This window comes from Pan troglodytes, chromosome 1, assembly GCF_028858775.2.
Source record: "Pan troglodytes isolate AG18354 chromosome 1, NHGRI_mPanTro3-v2.0_pri, whole genome shotgun sequence".
Classification (NCBI taxonomy): domain Eukaryota; kingdom Metazoa; phylum Chordata; class Mammalia; order Primates; family Hominidae; genus Pan; species Pan troglodytes.
In genome coordinates this window covers 220,767,601-220,786,431 of record NC_072398.2, presented here as the reverse complement: position 1 = coordinate 220,786,431, position 18,831 = coordinate 220,767,601, and the positions used below count along the sequence as shown (strand labels likewise).

The following is an 18,831-nucleotide window of genomic DNA, read 5'->3' as shown; positions in this document are numbered from 1 at the left end:
TAGCTGGCAGCTTGTCAGAAATGCAGAATATCAGGCCCCAAATCAGACTGCCAACAACAGAATAAGCATTTTTACAAGACTCCCAGCAACTGGTAAGCCCAATGAGTTTGAGAAGTTTGAAAAGCACTGTTTGAAAGAGCCTTCATCAGTCTCAATGCCAACTAGGGGGCTCACTAGCTTTGTTCCCTTCATGTAAAAAATGAGAATGTATTTGCAACAAAAGGTTCTACCATCCATATTCCAAGGGAGCACAAAAGGACATTTTGTTCTCTATTTTTTCTCTCTTCAAAACAAAACTACAATTTAGGCACCTGTAAAAAGACAAAATGATCTAAGTTCATGGTATCTAGATTTCTGGAAAAAACACCTGGGCTGGTTTTCGGCTGCCCAGTTTAAACAGTTAAAAGTTTTGAGTAAGTGAGAAGAGCAGAGCTCTCCTTTCCCAGTCCCCTGAAACAATGGACTTGCCTTTTGGAGGTTGATGGTGCTGACGTGCAGTTTCTTCATGGGTCCTGTTTCCACTGGTCCACTAGCCAATGCATCCCCTTGGCCACTCCTAAGCATCCGATGCTGGTAAATCAAAGGATCCTCCTCTTCATCAGCAAGTGTGTATCCCTACAACCAAAGATTTATAGGAAACACCTATAACTCTACTAGATGCTTCTGGTTTAGGAAATATCCTTAAATTTTGGGAGGTGCAGACCTGGTAGAGCCAGGATTTCAGTAAGAAGTAAAAAGTTGCACATATGGACAAAATGAACCACAGATGGGCTGACTCCCCAACTGTAGACAGTCTTTGCTAGTCACTCCTAGTTACTGACAAGCACTGACTTAGTATTAAGATCAAGCAACCATGCAACTAGCAAAGATAAACAATTGTCGGCAATGGGAAAAGCGATAAAGTGTTTGGAGCAAAGGTAGCAAACAGCCCCCATCCCCTGGCTTTTTAAAACTTTTTAAAAAGAATCATCTATTCACTTATTTATTTGTGCCACTCCCTACCTGCCTATCTAATCTAACCTATTTATTTACTTATTTTTTTTGAGACAGAGTCTAGCTCTGTCTCTCAGGCTGGAGTGCAGTAGCGCAATCTCAGCTCACTGCAACCTCTGCCTCCTGGGTTCAAGCAATTCTCTTGCCTGAGCCTCCTGAATAGTTGGGACTACAGGTGCACACCACCATGCCCGGCTAATTTTTGTATTTTTAATGGAGACGAGGTTTCGCCATGTTGGCCAGGCTGGTCTTGAACTCCTGACCTCAAGTGATCCTCCCACCTCAGCCTCTCAAAGTTGTGGGATTACAGGCATGAGCCCCTGTGCCTAGCCTTTAATCTACTTTGAGATAGGGTCTCACTCTGCCACCCAGGCTGGAGTGCACTGGTGCAATCACAGCTCACTGCAGCCTCAGGTGATCCTCCCACTTCAGCCTCCTCGGTAACTGGGACCACAGGTACCCGCCATCATGACCAGCTAATTTTTTGTATTTTTTGTACAGATGGGGTTTTACCATGTTGCCCAGGCTGGTCTCAAACTCCTGGGCTCAAGCAATCCACCTGCCTTGGCCTCCCAAGGCGGGAGCCACCGCACCCAGCCCTCTGCCTGTTTTTATACAGCCCAAGAGCTAAGAAGGGTTTTTATACTTTTAAATGGTTGGGGGGAAAAAAAATCAAAAGAAGATTGATATTTTGCAACACATGAAAATTGAGAGAATCAAATTTAGGTGTCCATAAATAAAGTTTTAGTGGAATGCAGCCAGGCTCATCGTTTACACATTGTGTATGGCTGCTCTCAGGCTGTAGTGGCAGAGCTGAGGAGCTGCAAAAGAGACCACATAGTCTACAAAACTGGAAAAAAGTTTGCCAATCCCTAATTTACAGCTAAAAAGCTACACAAACTCCCATAGCCAAGATTACAAGAATATCAAGTAGTAAAGACAACAGGGACTTCAGAACAGAAAAGAAGTATAGTTCACCTTGACAATTCTGCAGATGAGCACATCATAGCGCTGATGATTGATTCGGTGTCGCACCAGAACTTTATTCACCATTGGAATGAAAATTTGGTACTAAAACGGGAGGGGGAAGAGATGAGAAACTATCATTTTGGAGAGTGGAGAAAAAGTAGAGGAAAAAATATTATACAACTACATTATGACCATTTCTTCTGGGTTTGTGGCTAGCTCTGTGATATTCAAAAGAATCCTTCTTCCCGTCTCCCGTTATAATCCTAGTTCAAGTCCCCATCATCTGGTTTATGATGGTGGCCTCTTAACAGATCTTTGCTTCTGCCCTTGCCCCCACAGCCTATTTTCCCACATGGCATTGAGTTATCATTTAAAAATATTAAGTCAGATCTTATTTTTCCTGTGTTCAAAGTCCACCAAAAACTTCCAGTCTTGCTCAGAGTAAAAGGCAAAGTACTTACAATGGCCCACAATAGTGATTTGCATATTTTAGTGGGCGTCAGAATCACCTGGACAGCTCATGAAAGCAGAGACTGCTGGGCTCCACAGCTAGAGCATCTGATTCAGTAGGTCTTAGGTGAGATGAGGTCTTGCTCTGTTGCCCAGGCTGGAGTGCAATGGCACAATTATGGGGGTCACTGCAGTCTGGAACTCCTGGGCTCAAGCGATCCCTCTGCCTTAGCCTCCTGAGTAGCTGGGACTACAGGCACGTGTCCCTACGCCTGGCTAAGTTTTAAATTTTTTTGTGGAGACAGGGTCTTGCTATGTCTGGAGCTGGTCTCCAACTCCTGATCTCAAGCAATCCTCTTGCCTCAGCCTCCCAAGTTGCTGGAATTACGGGTGTGAGTCACTGTGCCTAGCTCAAGAATCTGCATTTCTAACAAGTTCTCAGGTATGTAGACACTGATACTGCTTGTCCAGGAATGATATTTTGAGAGTTCCAGGCCTACAAAATCTAGTCTCTACTATTCTGCCTTATCTCCATCACCTTAACTCCAAGCACTTCCCAATTGCTTGCTCCTCTGAAGTCACACTGCTTTCCTGCTGTGCCCTGAACTCTTTGAGCAAGCTGCCACCTCACCCTTAGCACTTGCTATTTCTTCTCCTTGCATCCAATTCTTTGCAACCAGGCCTTTATTTTATCTAGGTCTCTGCTTGAGTGTCAACTGATCAGAGGTCTTCTCTGTCTACCCTAAATAAAGAGCACTTCTCCCCACTTCAACCCATCACTCTTAAGAAACAAACTGTTTATTTGCTTTGCTTCATCAGGATGGAAGCTCTATGAGAGCAAGGACTTTATTCTGTTTACCGTGTTACCCCCAGAACGGCACTTAGCTCACATAGGTTGCTCAATAAATGTTTGCTGAACACATGAAAAGAAAAAAAGCAAGTAATTCCACGTTCTCTGATGGTGGCTGGCATCAGACAAAGTCTGAGTGGCTCACAGACAAAGTCTTCTTTCCAAATAAGGCAGAAGAGCACCTGTCTGTCCAGACTCCCATCTTACCTTCTTCCCCAGCTGAAAAACAAGTGAAGACAGCGTGTCCATGGCTGTGGAGCGCAGTTCTGGGCTCTGGTCCAGTGTTCGAACAATAGGGTGAATGATCCGGGAGGCATAGTCAGTGAAATCCAGGGACTCCGTCAGGCGGTCCACAGTCTCTAGCGCTGCCCTACAACAATCACTAACATACAGTAACTGCTAACATACAATCTCCAAGGAAGAGATGTGACTGAGGGTGAGCTTAACAATCAGCACCAAAGGGATGGGAATGAACGGCTTCTAAGGTATTTTGGATGACATGAATCCAACATTTATTCCAATGGGATAGGGACAGTTAAGATTTCCATAAACCTGGGATATTTCTAGACTAAAATAATGTGAGTTGAAATAACAAAAAAAAAAAAAATAGAAAGATGGCCTGGGAACTTAAGAAATGAACATTTTCAACAAAACATTAAAGCTTAATGATTGCTAGTCCCAAAGGGGAGGTGCTCACTTTCGAGATGGCAGTGGAGCTTCAGGGGCATCAAACAACTTAACAATAGGAGGCAGCAGTAAATGCAGGTAGTCATCCAGGTTGGCGCCAAACAGCTGGATTGCAGCCAGTAACTGCAAAAGGGAGCAAAAGCATGGTGATGAATAGTCAGGTCCCAAGTATCTAAGGATACGCAGCGGGTGGTGGTGTAGATAATTCTAAGTTCTCTGGGGACTGGGAAAAGCCTTTATTAAATGGCCTTGAACTATATCCTTTTGATAGCACTTTCTTCCCCTCATTTTATTTGCTTACATATTACTTTGCTTTCTCTGTGCTTATTTGAGTTGATAAGGAATCCGCTGCTGGATAATAAAGAAAATTAGTCTGGGATAAAATATTTGCCAAGATTAATCCATTGAAACAGATACGAAACATAAGGATAATCAAGAGAGGATTACAGACATTCTGTAAACTGCACACATTGGGTATTAGTATTCTTGGGATTCTGTCTTATGGAATGGGCATCAACTTGTCACTCAGAATGAGGTCTCAGCTTTTAGCTGATCACCCAGGGACTCAGAGGAAAGCAGAAAATCTCTCTGGAGGATGACGTAGGCTACTCACCTTGATAGAGACAATGCGGCCTGGGCTGTTGTCATGCATGAAGACACGCAGCATGTGTGGGATCAGCTGGGGCAGGTAGAGCTTAAATTCACCCCCAAGAGCTACCACAATTTGCTCAATGAGAAGAATGATCGTGCTCTGAATTGAGGTGTTCATGACCCAGAATTCCTACAAAGAGAGAAAAGTCAGAGGAGCTGAGTCAGGTCCCTTTCTGATGATACTTGAACAAAGGAATCAAGATGGCCAGAAAAGCAAAACTGTAGTGAGCATGGTCTGCACCGAGATCAGCTCCTCACTCCCCTCCTCCCACTGGGCCCTTCTTGTGTCCTATGTTGCAGCTATACTGGACAAACTCAATTGCATTTCCCCAGATGCACCAGGCTACCTCAGTCCTCTGGGCTTTGCTCATGCTGCTTCCTCTGCCTAGAATCCCACTTCTTGCTCAGCTAAGCCCTGTCTGTCTTTCTAGACCTGGCTCTAGCCTCACTTCTCCCAGGCAGGCTTTCTTCTTCTCCTTCCATGATCCACTTGGGTCCTTTGCACTCCCTTTGATAGCGATAGCAGTTGTAAGACTTCCTTTGCTTTGCCGTCCTCCCTCTAGACTGTAGGCTACTTAAGGACAAGTATCCTATCTCTGTATCCCCAGAATCTATCAATCAGAGCATCTGGAATATTCTAGAATGAACAGATGACTAAGTCACTCAAAAAACTCTGAAGTGGTCCAGGGTGGACTTGGACCTTACTTTGGTATCACCTGATCTCTACCAGAGGGTGACTCCAGTATTACAAATATTTCCTGGCTTTTCTGGATTTAGATTTTGCTATTAATAGATAGCATCTGATATCTGTCCCTTCCCAAAAATCTATCCATCAGGCCTGAACAGTGCCACAAAATGAGCCCCTTTCTACACCCACATGGTTATTTTCCACACAAGTTACTAAAATAAAAACTTGGCCAACTGGCCACAGATCCTGCCTCAGTGCTGCAAAGCAAATTAGTCCAAGCCTCTAACTCCAGGAAAAGATATCATTTCTATCAACTCAAAAAGACAGCTGCCTACCACCATCTTTAAAAGTTCTGGAGTAGGAAATTTAATGATAATAGAAACCCTACTAATGATGGCAACACATGAATGTTAATATTCTTGGAGCCTCTAAATAGTTCAAAGTAGAAGTCCATAAAAACAAGGATAACTCCTCAGATGAAAGGCTTTATAAAAAGATATAGTATTTTTATTTAAAAAGGTATCTTTAAAAGCATAATGGTTTAGAAAGCAAAAACTATACTAGAAGATGCTGGTAAAACTTCCTTTCTCTCTACTTGGAGAGAAGTATTCTCTCTGAAAAAGCTGTGTTTTCTAGGTTAAAAGTGTTGCCAAAGAAACACCACAGATTTCACAGCCTCCAGAGTCTGTCTGATGTTCATCCACTTGAACCCTACTCTGCCTTCTTTAGAGAAGGCCAACCTACCTCCCAGCTGCATTATCATCAGCTCCTCACAGGGGCTTCTCTACCTCAAAGATGTCAGGCAGCCTGCCGAGGGATGTCAGCTGGATCACTGTTCACAAAGACTATTTTCTTCCCAGGCTCGGGGGAGCTCATTAAAATGCCCAGAATCAACAGTCAAAGGAAGAGCCCCCGTTGCACCTTCTCTATCTGGGATGAAATGAAAGCTCTATTTTGCAGGTGTGAGGCTCCCTGCCTCAATTCCCTGTGTTTTGGTCATCAACCTGTTATGACTATAATATGGTCATACTGTATCCTTGTTTAGCCTTCTTGGGGGGATTAAGGCACAGATTACTTCATCCTCCTCCCATGAGGACACTGCTTCTTCCCTTGCCCCTCCTCCAACTAAGACTAGCCATCGGCCTCTTTAGCATTCTGCCTAAATCCTCCTTGTACAGAGGCTTCTGTGGTAAGAGTCAGGGAATAGAGCAGCTTTTAATTATTTATACATGTAGGGAGGTTTTCAGTTCTGAGATCCAGGTGCTGGGAAGTTCCATTTGAAACCAGCCATTCTGATTTTAGTCCTGCTAAAATCAAATAGTCCAGCCATTTTGATTTTAGTCCAAACTAACTACAAAGGTCTGGTGTGAAAGAACAGAAATCTTCCAACTCTTTGAAGACATGCCGTCCCTGTGAAGCAATCTTCCCCGCAGAGACATTTAAATTATATAGAACAGAAGGAAAAATGATATTGCCAATGGGGTGTCCTCTGGCACCTACTTAATGCATGTTATAAAATCCTGGAACCTGAGCCTTTTCTCATGTGCCACTGCAGTCAAAAGGTGATATGTATGGTTTTGGAGGTAGCAGTGTAAAGCATCACCTTGTTCCTTGGTGCCCAACACGTGTCCGTCATATTTAACAGCCCTAAGAAAACCCAATCCCTTCATGGTTTATGAGCAGTAACAAAGAGGGCTTTCATGAAAATAGAAAAGCACCGTTGTGATATTAAAGTAAAATTGCTTTGTTGCGTGTGAGGCAAATAACCCAATTGTCTATTTCTGGCAGAACAATTACTGCAGGATTTCTCTTCAGCCTTCATGCCTTGTAGTTTTGTACCTGGGAACCTGGAGCAACAGCCCTTCCTCCCCCTCAAAATCCAGTGGGCTTTTTTCCACTTCCTGTACTAAGACTGTAACAGCTCTACAAAGATCCGTGAAAAACATGTCTATGTCATTCAAACTTGCTTCTGAGCCTTCCTTGACCCAAACATGGAAGAGGCCAAAGCATTAACTTCTACTCACTCTCATGAGGGTGACTATTTCATCCATATAAGGTCTGATGTGGCTCTTCACAAAGGACACCAACATTCCCAGCTGCTGGAACAAAAACTGAAATGGACAAGAGGTCAACCAGCTGGTATCATGAAGGACATTGAACCCCCAGACTTACCTTAAGCTCATGTGAACAAATAAAGACAACTATGGAATGCGTTTCCACACTACACTATCTACTGAGAATATATTTCAAAGACCCAAGCTTGGCTAGGTTTGGAGGCTCAGTGCTTTGGGAGGCCAAGGCGGGAGGACTGCTTGAGGCCAAGATTTCAAGAACAGCCTGGGCAACATGGCTAGATTCTGTCTCTACAAAAAAAATACAAAAAATTAGCTGGGCACTTGCCTGTAGTTCTAGCTACTGGATGCTAAGGTGGGAGAAATGCTTGAGCCCAGAAGTTCAAGGCTGTAGTGAGCTATGCACGTGCCACTGCACTCTACAGAGTGCAGGGTGACAGGGTGAGACCCTGTCTCTTAAAAAAAAAAAAAAAAAAAAAAGACACAAACTTAAATGGTGATAGTGGTGGGGACTCAAAACAATTGTCAGAGGTTTTTACACACAAGGCGAGCCAGTTACTGCACAGCAGGGGCTTTGTAACCCTCATTTAACCTCCCTGTGCCCAGGCTCTTCCATGGGAAAATGGAGATAATAATACTTACCTCATAGACTTCTAAGGCTTAAATGGGATAATTCATGTCAAGCACTAGAACAGGGATGTGAATACTATTCAGTGCTCAATGAATGTCTGTATCATTGAAGGATTCCTGGAATTACTAAACTTAAAAATAAACCTGAAAGTTTTTACCAACTGTAAATGTACCTTTGGTTTATTTGGCTCTAATTAATTACCACTTCCTTCCTAAAATAAATACAGCTAACTCTTGATTATGGGTATTGTAGCTCATTTATAGTAATTAACTCATTACTTAGGTCTTAATTAATTAACTATGTCTCTGAGAGATTACGAGCCAAAATAAGCAAGCAAACTGGGGTAGGGATAGGATGAGGAGATTCTACTGAAGTCAGTACCTTTTAGGTGTAGGAAGAAAAAACATGCACTAAATAAAGCTGGGAATAAGGAAGGTGTGGGTAAAGAAAATCTCAACTACTTTCCAGGTTAAAGATTTGTCTTCAAGATGTAGGTTTTATTTTGTTATGAGCTTCAGATAGTATTACACGCCAGTAATAAGTAGCAAATAATATTTGACACCCCTTCCCCCAATTTTTTTTTTTTTGAGACAGAGTCTCACTCTGTCACCCAGGCTGGAGTACAGTGGCACGATCTCGGCTCACTGCAAGCTCCCGGGTTCAAGCCTCCCGGGTTCAAGCCATTCTCCTGCCTCTGCCTCCCGAGTAGCTGGGACTACAGGCGCCCGCCACCATGCCCGGCTAATTTTTTTTTTTTTTTTTGTATTTTTTTAGTAGAGACAGGGTTTCACCGTGTTAGCCAGGATGGTCTCGCTCTCTTGACTTCATGATCCGCCCGCCTTGCCCTCCCAAAGTGCTGCGATTACAGTCGTGAGCCACCGCGCCCGGCCCCCTTCCCCAAATTTTTACAGCTCTCTCTGCCTTTGTTTCTCTCCATTAACAAGGATAATTTAGAAAATGAACATATGTATTTTCACTCCTATCCACATGCAAGTCGGGTAAGTTGGAATAAATAAAAAGCATTACTTAAAAAAAAAAGTGCTATCTCAAACAGTGAGTAATGGACTTATAGTACTCATTACCCAAAGAGGCAAGATCGATAGGACATACAGGATTGGGCTTAAAGAAGAGTTTGAACATATTCCCTAATGATAACTTTGACTTCTAAGGTGATTACAGCCTGGTCCCCATGTGGCACACATTTGACTCAGTAGGCTCATTTCTACCTATCTCCTGGTCCCAACCATCCCCCAAATTGAATCACTACAGTTTTGTAGTGATTCCCTATACAAATATGTATAGTGGTCCCTATACAAATATGTTATTACAGGCCGGGCGCGGTGGTTCACGCCTGTAATCCCAGCACTTTGGGAGGCTGAGGCGGGCAGATCACAAGGTCAAGAGTTTGAGACCAGCCTGGCCAACATGGTGAAACCCCATCTCTACTAAAAATACAAAATTTAGCTGGGCATGGTGGCATGTGCCTGTAATCCCAGCTACTCCGGAGGCTGAGGCAGGAGAATTGCTTGAAACTGGAAGGTGGAGGTTGCAGTGAGCTAAGGTCACACTATTGTACTCCAGCCTGGGCGACAGGGCGAGACTCCATCTCAAAAAAAAAAAAATGTTATTACAAAGATCAAGGAAAATGAGACTAAATATAAAGGTTCTTCAGGCAAATTTTTGTTATGCAAAGCCTGAAAGAAAGTAGAAAACCTAAGCTGGAGGAAAACAGGCCTACAGAGATGGCGGGGAGGTCAGAGAAAACTGAGAGACAGAAAGAGGAAACAAGCTTCCTGGTCCTTGGTGCCATTTTATTAGGCATGATTAGGGAGCATTTCCGTGGCTTATTCATAAGGAGTAGCTGCCCAAGGGACATGGACAGGCAAGCACCTCAATGCTGAGTAGAGAGCTAGAGGAGCTGCCTCTTCTTCCTTAGCCTTTCACATGTGTTCTCTTTTTGCTCGAAACATGAGTATTTTAAAAGAACACAGTTTTGCTCCTGAAAATATGATGCACTAGATCTCCTTCCAAACTCCCCCACTATGAAAAGCCTAAAATTAAGTACAAAAATATAAACATGATTATAAGATTATTAGAACTGAAGTGGCCAGGCGCAGTGGCTCATGCCTGTAATCCCAGCACTTTGGGAGGCCAAGGTAGGCAGATCACCCCGAGCTCAGAAGTTCAAGACCAGCCTGAGCAACATGGCAAAACCTTGTCTCTACCAAAAGTACAAAAAAATATATTAGCTGGGCATAGTGGCATGTGTCTGTAGTCCCAGTTACTTGGAAGGTTGAGGTGGGAGGAACACTTCAGCCTCAGAGGTGAGGTTACAGTGAGCTGAGATCATGTCACTGTGCTCCAGCCTGGGCAACAAAGTGAGACCCTGTTTAAAAAAAAAAAAAGAACTAAAGCCTCTCACATAAAGCCAGACTTTCAAAGAGCTACATATTAAGAGAAATGGTGAGTTAAAAAAAAAAAATCTGTCCACTGGTAAAAGGAGATAAAGAAATTTGCCAGTTGTGATGTGGGGTCTAGGCAGAAAAATGCCTCCCCTAAGAGTTCATAATTTCAGGCATCTATTGTACAGGTTTAGGGATTTATTTTCACTAACTGTGTGGCCTGGGAATCTCTAAGCCAAGAAATTAAAGTTCTCATGGACCACCTGGCAGAAGTAAATGCATATCCTCTCTGGAGAGATGCAAATTTAGAGCAGATTTTCTAGTATTGCTCCAGGGAAAGCCCAGTTGAATATGCTATATGATTTGAAATTATAAAACACGTGAGGAAACAGACCACTACAAGCATGACTTCTCAGAAACAATATACACAATCAGACCCACTAAGAATTTTATATATAATAGGAGTATTCAACAGAAAATTTAGTCTGTTTAAAATGCCTTAAAAAAAGTGGGAATAAGGCTGGGCACAGTGGCTCATGCCTATAATTCCAGCACTTTGGAAGGATGAGGCAGGTGGATTGCTTGAGGACAGGAGTTCAAGACCAGCCTGGGCAACATGGTAAAACCCTGTCTCTATTAAAAATGCAAAAAACAAAAAAAATTAGCCAGCATGGTGGTGCACGCCTGTAGTTCCAGCTACTCAGGAGGCTGAGGCATGAGGATCACTCGAACATGGAAGGTGGAGGTTGCAGTTAACCGAGATCGTACCACTGCATTCCGGCCTGGGCAGCAGAGTGAGACTTGATCTCAAAAAAAAAAAAAAAAAAAAAAGAAAAGAAAGAAAAAAAAAAAATAGAAGGGTATAAGGACAAAATTCCAAAAAAGATAATAGATGAGAATTTCTCAGGAACTGATAAGATACCAATCCTCACATTCAGGAAGCCCTCCAAGTCTCAAACAGGATAATCAAAAGAAATTCACATCTAGATATATAATAGTAAACACTTCAGGATAACAAAACAATGAGAAGTAAAGCCACAGAAAAAATACGTAAAAGGGATTCACGATTTCTCAACGGCAACAAAAAGAAGTCAGAAAGTGGGATCGTATCTACAGTTGTAGGAGAACCTAGAATAATATTCTTGGCTAAAAAATAAATTTTTTAATTTAATTTTTAAATCTCCAAATGAAGATTTAAAAAGAGGGTGAAATAAAGACTTATTCAGATAAGAGCAGTTTATTTCAATGAATGCTCCTAAGAGGAATTTGTACTATGAAGAAAGAATATGATTCTAGGAGAAAGCTCTAATATGGAAGACAGGGTGATGAGACATGAAATATGTGTGGATGAATATAAACAAACACGACATAAAACGACAATAATGTTTAATAAGATGGAGGAAGGGGGCCTAGGAACGCAGGCACCCTCTAAAACAAGCTTGTCCAACTCCTCGTGCTCTAGAAGCTAGAAAAAGCAAGGAAAACAATTCTCCCCTAGAGCTTCCAGATGGGAACACAGTCCTGTCAACATCTTGATTTTAGCCCAGTGAGACCTCATGTCAGAAATATAACCTAGAGAGCTGTAAGATAAGAAATCTGTGTTAAGCCACTAAATTTGTGGTAATCTGTTATAGCAGCAATAGGAAATAATAAAGGAAGAAAACGAGGTATAAAGATGGTGACAGAAGCTAGACGTTGCTGGATAAGATCTTATTTATAGTTCTAGCTCTGGAACTATGTTAATGTCTTATATAACTAAAATAAAAGTTAATTTTTTTTTTTTTTTGGAGATGGAGTCTTCCTCTGTCGCCCAGGCTGAAGTGCAGTGGTCCAATCTTGGCTCACTGCAACCTCTGTCTCCCGGGTTCAAGAAATTCTCCTGCCTCAGTCTCCTGAGTAGCTGAGACTACAGGCATGCACCACCATGCCCGGCTAATCTTTGTATTTTTAGTAGAGATGGGGTTTCGTCATGTTGGCCAGGCTGGTCTCAAACTCCTGACTTTGAGTGATCCACCTGCCTCGGCCTCCCAAAGTGTTGGGGTTACAGATGTGAGCCACCACGCTCAGCCTAAATTTTTTGTAAACTCAAGGAAATTTCTAAAAATTGAAAATAAACAGAAACAAATGAGTATAACTATAAGCCAAGTTGGCTGCACAATCACTCAAGAAGAATATCAACTGAAAGTCTTAAACTACATTTAGTCATCTTATTGTTAATACTAACATTGGTCATTTTCTATTTACATCTATAAAAAATATATATATGTATGTAATCTCACTAAAAGAAATCAGAGCTCCTTGGAAATGGCTATGCCCAGGTTTGAGTGAAATATACTTGATACGCTTGGAGTAATTTTTTATCGCCAGAAAGCAAGAAAGTCTACCGGGCCATGTAAAAAGGACACAACAGCCAGGGTGATCAGGACAATCTGACTGTGAAAAAGATTAGTGCCTGCAATGAACAGAAATATTATATATACATATATATAGTGTATATATACATATATACATATATATAGTGTATATATACATATATATACTATATATATAGAAATACTCTATATAGAGAGCTCTGATTTCTTTTAGTGAGATTACATATATATATGTATCTTTTTTAAACACACAAGTAGTAAAGTAAATGACCAATATTAGCATTAACAATAAGATGACTAAATGACTTTCACTTGACAGTCTTCTTTGAGTGACTGTGCAACCAACTTGGTTTACAGTATAAATAAAGATAAATTATATATATATATGTATCTTCATGAGTTCATACTGATACTCCAAAGAATGAGGGTAGGATTGGGAGGTGGGAAGGTGCCTGGGTCACCTCTGAAAAGCTGTTAGAGGCTTGACTCATTATACTAAAAAATTGATAAATTGATAAAGGGAAAGATTCATGCATTTATTCTGCTTTTCCTACATGATCTACACTTCAAATTACCTCAGTAGTTGATTATATAAAGTTCTTTTTTAAAATTTATTTAAAAAAAATTTTTTTTTTTTTTTGAGACAGAGTCTCGCTCTGTCACCCAGGCTGGAGTGCAGTGGCCCAATCTCGGCTCACTGCAAGCTCTACCTCCCGGGTTCACGCCATTCTCCTGTCTCAGCCTCCCACGTAGCTGGGACTACAGGTGCCTGCCACCATGCCTGGCTAATTTTTTTTGTATTTTTAGTAGAGACGGGGTTTCATCGTGTTAGCCAGGATGGTCTTGATCTCCTGACCTTGTGATCCACCCGCCTCAGCCTCCCAAAGTGCTGGGATTACAGGCGTGGGCCACTGCGCCCAGCCTAAAAAAATGTTTTAAATAAAATGAGATGTGGTTTTGCTATGCTGCCCAGGTTGGTCTTACACTCTTGGGCTCAAGCAATCCTCTCAACTCAGCCTCCCAAAGTGCTGATATTACAGCCACCATGCCCAGCCAAGTTCTTTATTTCTAAAGAACTTTCTAGCTAATAAATCCAGAAGGAATAATCAAATTAGAAAATCACCATTTTGGGGCACATGTTCTCAGGACCTCCTGAGAGATATGTCATGGAAAAAAACATTTTTTTTAATAAAAAAAATATATATATAAGTAAGAAAATCACCATTTTGCAGTCCCTAATCAAATAACAGCTCTAGGAAATAACTACCAATGAATGCTAAAATGACTGGGAAAAAGGCTGATAGGGAACTTTATAACAGATGGATCAGATGACAATATCCGAACCCACTGATTAGCCTTTACATCACTAGCAGTGGGTCATATCGAAAATATCTGTTTACTAAATGTTGAAATAGGAGGTATACAGTACTGTAATCTATGAAGTATCTCTTGTCAAAAGAACAGAACCTGAATCTAATCAAGCCTCTAAATCTAACTAGTTTATAGGAAATTAAGACACTTTGAAGATACAATCAGCCAAATCCAGTATGAGAAACAGGACAAATGACCTAGTTTCTTCTACAAATACATGACTTTTTTTTTTTTTTTTAAGTAGAGGGAAAAGGTAAATAAGTGGGGAAAGAATTATATACATCAACCAAATGCCAGATGTAGACCTTATATAGATTTTTATTTGAATAAACCAAATTACAATGAATTTTTAAGACAATCAGGGACATCTGAAGAAGGGTTGGTATTAAATAATACTAAGAAATGATTGTTAGCTTTGTAGGTGTCATACTTGTGGTTACATGGGAAAAAGTATGTATTGGTGAAATAATATGATACCTGTAATTTGCTTTAAAATACTGCAGAAATGTATGTACATGTGTCGGGGGGAAAGGCGATGGAGGTAAGAGATAAAACCAAATTGACAAAATGCTAGTAATTACTGATGGGTATGTGAGAATCTAATATAATAGGTTGTCTACTATATTCATGATTGAAATAGTCTATTACAAAATGTTAAGAAAAATTAAAGGTGGCCAATGAGTGAAGGCAAAAGATGAAATAAAAAATAAAGGCTCAAACAAATCCAGAAAAAGACAAAAAAGAAAGGTAAACAGACAAAGCAGGACAAAAAGAATGCACTAAGTAAGATGGTGGAAATAAATGCAAACATGGCCAGGTGCAGTGGCTCACACCTGTAATCCCAGCACTTTGGGAGGCCGAGACGGGTGGATCACTTGTGGTCAGGAGTTTGAGACCAGCCTGGCCAATATGGTGAAATGCTATCTCTACTAAAAATACAAAATTAGCTGGGCATGGTAGCATGCACCTATAATCCCAGCTACCTGGGAGGGTGAGGCAGGAGAATCACTTGAACCCAGGAGGCAGAGGTTGCAGTGAGCCGAGATCACACCATTGCACTCCACCCTGGCAACAAGAGCGATACTCCGTCTCAAAATAAAATAAAATAAAATAAAATAAAATAAAATAAAATAAAATAAAATAAATAACCCAAATATAACAGCTATCACAATAAATGCAATTGGCCTAGAATGCACTGGTTAAAAGACAAACATTTTTAAATTGGATTAAAAAGATAATCTAGCTATATTTACAAGAGAGCATCCAAAACAAAAAGTCACAAGACAGTTAAAAGTAAAAGAATTGGAAAAGACATATACCTCCAAAAAAAAGCTGGTGCAGCTATATTAATGTTACGTAAAATACGTTTTAAGGTATTATTAAAGATAAGAAGGATTATTGCATAATGATAAAAGAGTCAACTAACCAGGAAGATATCAGGATTTAAAATTTGCATGCATCTAGTAATATAATCTCAAAGATACATAAAACAAGATTGACTAAACTATCAGAAAAAAGCCCACCAATGTAAAGGGAGATTTTTGTCTCACTTCTCTCAGTATTGATAGATCAAACAAACAAAAATTAGAAGGACACAAAAGATTTGAACACAATAAGTAATAAATTCAATCTAATGACTTATGTAAAACCCTGTCCATAACGTTAGCAAATACACAAGTATTCCCAAGGATATAGGAAGTATTTATGAAAATCAACCAACCACTAGACCATTAAAGCAGTTCCAGCAAGCATGAAAGAATCATAAACACAATGCAATTAAGTTAGAAATCAATATAGAAAAGAGAAATTAAAAACCCTTTAAGTTTACAAATAAAATACCCACTTCTAAATAACTCAAGGGTAAAAGAAGAAATTCTAACACTGGAAAATATTTCTGGACAATAATGGAAATACTACATCACTACTGAGTAATAAAGGAAGAATGAACTACTGATACATGCCACACATGGATGAACCTCAAAAGTTTTAAGTGAAAGAAGCCAGATGCAAAAGACCACATATTCTATGACACCAATTACATGAAATGCCCAGAAAAAGTAAATCTATAGAGAGAGAAGCAGATTAGTAGTTACCCAGGGATGAGGCAGAAACAGAAAATGACTGAAAATGGACAGGAGGTTTTTTGCTGGGGTGATTTAAGTTTTCTAAAATTAGATTATTAGTGATAATTGCATAACTCTGTAAATATATTAAAAATCAATGAATTTTACGGTATGTAAATTTTATCTGACTTGTAAATAAATAAATAAATTTTTTATTTTAAATATTCCCCCCACATATCTTACGGTATGTAAGTTTTAAGAAATTTTGGAAAGCAGTTAATACTTGGAGTGAAATTCGTAGCCTTAAGAGATTACATTAGAAAAGAAGACTGACAATGACTTAACATTCTAACACAATTTTTTTTAAAAAGCAGAAAAAGTAAAATAATAATAGATCAACGAGTCAAAAGTTGGTTCTTTTTTTTTTTTTTTGAGACGGAATCTTGCTCTGCCATCCAGGCTGGAGTGCAATGGCACAATCTCAGCTCACTGCAACCTCCACCTCCCGGGTTCAAGCGATTCTCCCGCCTCAGCCTCTTGAGTAGCTGGGATTACAAGCATGTGCCACCATGCCCGGCTAATTTTTGTATTTTTAGTAGAGATGGGGTTTCTCCATGTTGGCCAGGCTGGAGTTGAACTCCGAACCTCAGATGATCCACCCGCCTTGGCCTCCCAAAGTGCTGGGATTATAGGCATGAGCCACCGCACCTGGCCAATAGTTGCTTCTTTGAAAAATGCTTTAACAAATCTCTAGTAGAAAACTAAAACATAATCCACTCAGTTCTGGGGCATAAAAAAAAATCTTTAAAAAATTAAAATGTAAGAGAACAGTGTGAACAATTTCATGTCAACAAGTTTTATCACTTAGACAAAATGAACAGCTTCCTAAAAAAAAGTAGCCAAAACTGCTTCAAGTAGATACAGAAAAGCTAAACAGATCTTTGAGCCCATAGTTAAGAAAGAGAAAATTACAGACCAATTCAATCAAGAACACAGATCCAAAAATTCTAAGCTGAACTGACATAAGATCGAAATTTAAAAATACATTATAACCAAGGTGGTTTTAATATAAGAATGCCCGCATTCTTACATTAGAACACGTTATCAGTGTGATTCAACATATTTAACACATTAAAAGAGAAAAACCATATGATTATTACAGACTAAAGAATTCAATATACATTCATAATAAAACTCTTTAGTATTCTCTTTATATGAGAATATTTGACCTTTATAAAGCTATCTAGTGCTCATTTTGGCAGCACATATACTAGCATTGGAACAATCTAGAGAAGATTAGCATGGCCCATATGCAAGGATAACAGGCAAATTTGTGAAGCATTCCATATTTTTTTAAAAATAAAAATAAAATAAAAATATATCTACCAAAAAGCTACAACAAATATTATACTTCATGGTGAAATCTTAACAGCAGTCCCATTAAAATCAGGAGCAAGGTTATAGATTTCCACTATCACTGCATCTAATTAACATGGAAGTAGGCCGGGTACAGTGGCTCACTCCTGTAATTCCAGTGCTTTGGGAGGCCAAGGTGGGCAGATAGCTTGAGCCCAGGAGTTTGATACCAGCCTGGGCAACATGGCGAAACCCAAAAAATCAGCTGGGTGTGGTTGTAAATGCCTGTAGTCCCAGCTACTCGGGAGGCTGAGGTGGGAGGATCATTTGAGCCCAGGAGGTGGAGGTTGCAGTGAGCCCATATCACCTATTGCAACCTCTGTGTCACCAGCTTGGGCAACAGAGCTAGACCCTATCTCAAAAACCAAAAACATGGTAGTAGAGGTCTTATTACTTTTTTATTACTTATTATTTTTCCTTACTGTGTCACTAAGTGGTGGTTTACAAGATTAAAACTAAAAAACAAAACTTCCTTTTTAAATTTTTCTTCCCCCCACCCCCGCCCCCGCCCACCAGACTATATAATTATATAGAGTAAAAACCTGAGAGAATTTACAGGTAAATTATTAGAGTTAATAAGAATTCCGGCCAGGCGTGGTGGCTCATGCCTGTAATCCCAGCACTTTGGGAGGCTGAGGTAGTTGGATCACCTGAGGTTAGGAGCTCAAGACCAGCCTGGCAAACATGGCGAAACCCTGTCTCTACTAAAAATACAAAAATTAGCCGGGCTTGGTGGTGCACCCCTGTAATCCCAGCTACTCAAGAGGCTGAGGCAGGAGAATTGCTTGAACCTGGGAGGCAGAGGCTGCAATGAACTGAGATCATACCACTGCACTCCAGCCTGGGCAACAAAGTGAGACTTTGTCTCAAAAAAAAAAAAAAAAAAAAAAAAAAAATTCAATTAGGTTGATAGTTATAAATACAATAGAAACAAATAAACAGTATGTCTATACTCCAGACACAAAGTTAGGAAACATAATTTCTAAAAACATGCTATCTCCTCTAAATGTCCATCATGTTGACAATATGATCAGAGGGAAAAGTAACTAATTGAGGTATCTTTTAAACATAGTACTCTGACTGTACACCCTTAGTAGAGTGTATTCTAAGAATAACAGGAACTACAAAGCTACTCTGAACTTTACTTAGATCTGTGGTTGGTAGTAGTAGGGACATATAATCTTAGAACCATTTTGCATATTCTGTGGTTTAAAGA

The 18,831-nt window shown here is 40.2% G+C and overlaps 1 protein-coding gene and 1 non-coding gene across 7 annotated transcripts in view; one reads left to right on the top strand and one right to left on the bottom strand.

Annotated features, from left to right (window-relative positions):
- Positions 1-18,831, bottom strand: part of MTOR (mechanistic target of rapamycin kinase) — a 157,150-nt gene that overhangs the window by 103,049 nt on the left and 35,270 nt on the right. For all 6 annotated transcript variants that reach the window (XR_010148262.1, XR_010148265.1, XR_010148263.1 and 3 more), the window contains 6 exons: positions 7,313-7,399; positions 4,563-4,730; positions 3,960-4,072; positions 3,470-3,632; positions 1,972-2,064; positions 469-615 (listed from right to left, as the gene is read on the bottom strand). Coding sequence is in view for 3 of the 6 variants with exons in the window: in XM_016953950.4 (XP_016809439.2) it covers positions 469-615; positions 1,972-2,064; positions 3,470-3,632; positions 3,960-4,072; positions 4,563-4,730; positions 7,313-7,399 (771 nt within the window). In the remaining 3 variants the exon portion in view is untranslated. The remainder of the gene's footprint in view (positions 1-468; positions 616-1,971; positions 2,065-3,469; positions 3,633-3,959; positions 4,073-4,562; positions 4,731-7,312; positions 7,400-18,831) is intronic.
- Positions 17,446-17,552, top strand: LOC112207005 (U6 spliceosomal RNA). Its single transcript, XR_002941483.1, has one exon. It is a non-coding gene; the product is annotated as a U6 spliceosomal RNA (small nuclear RNA).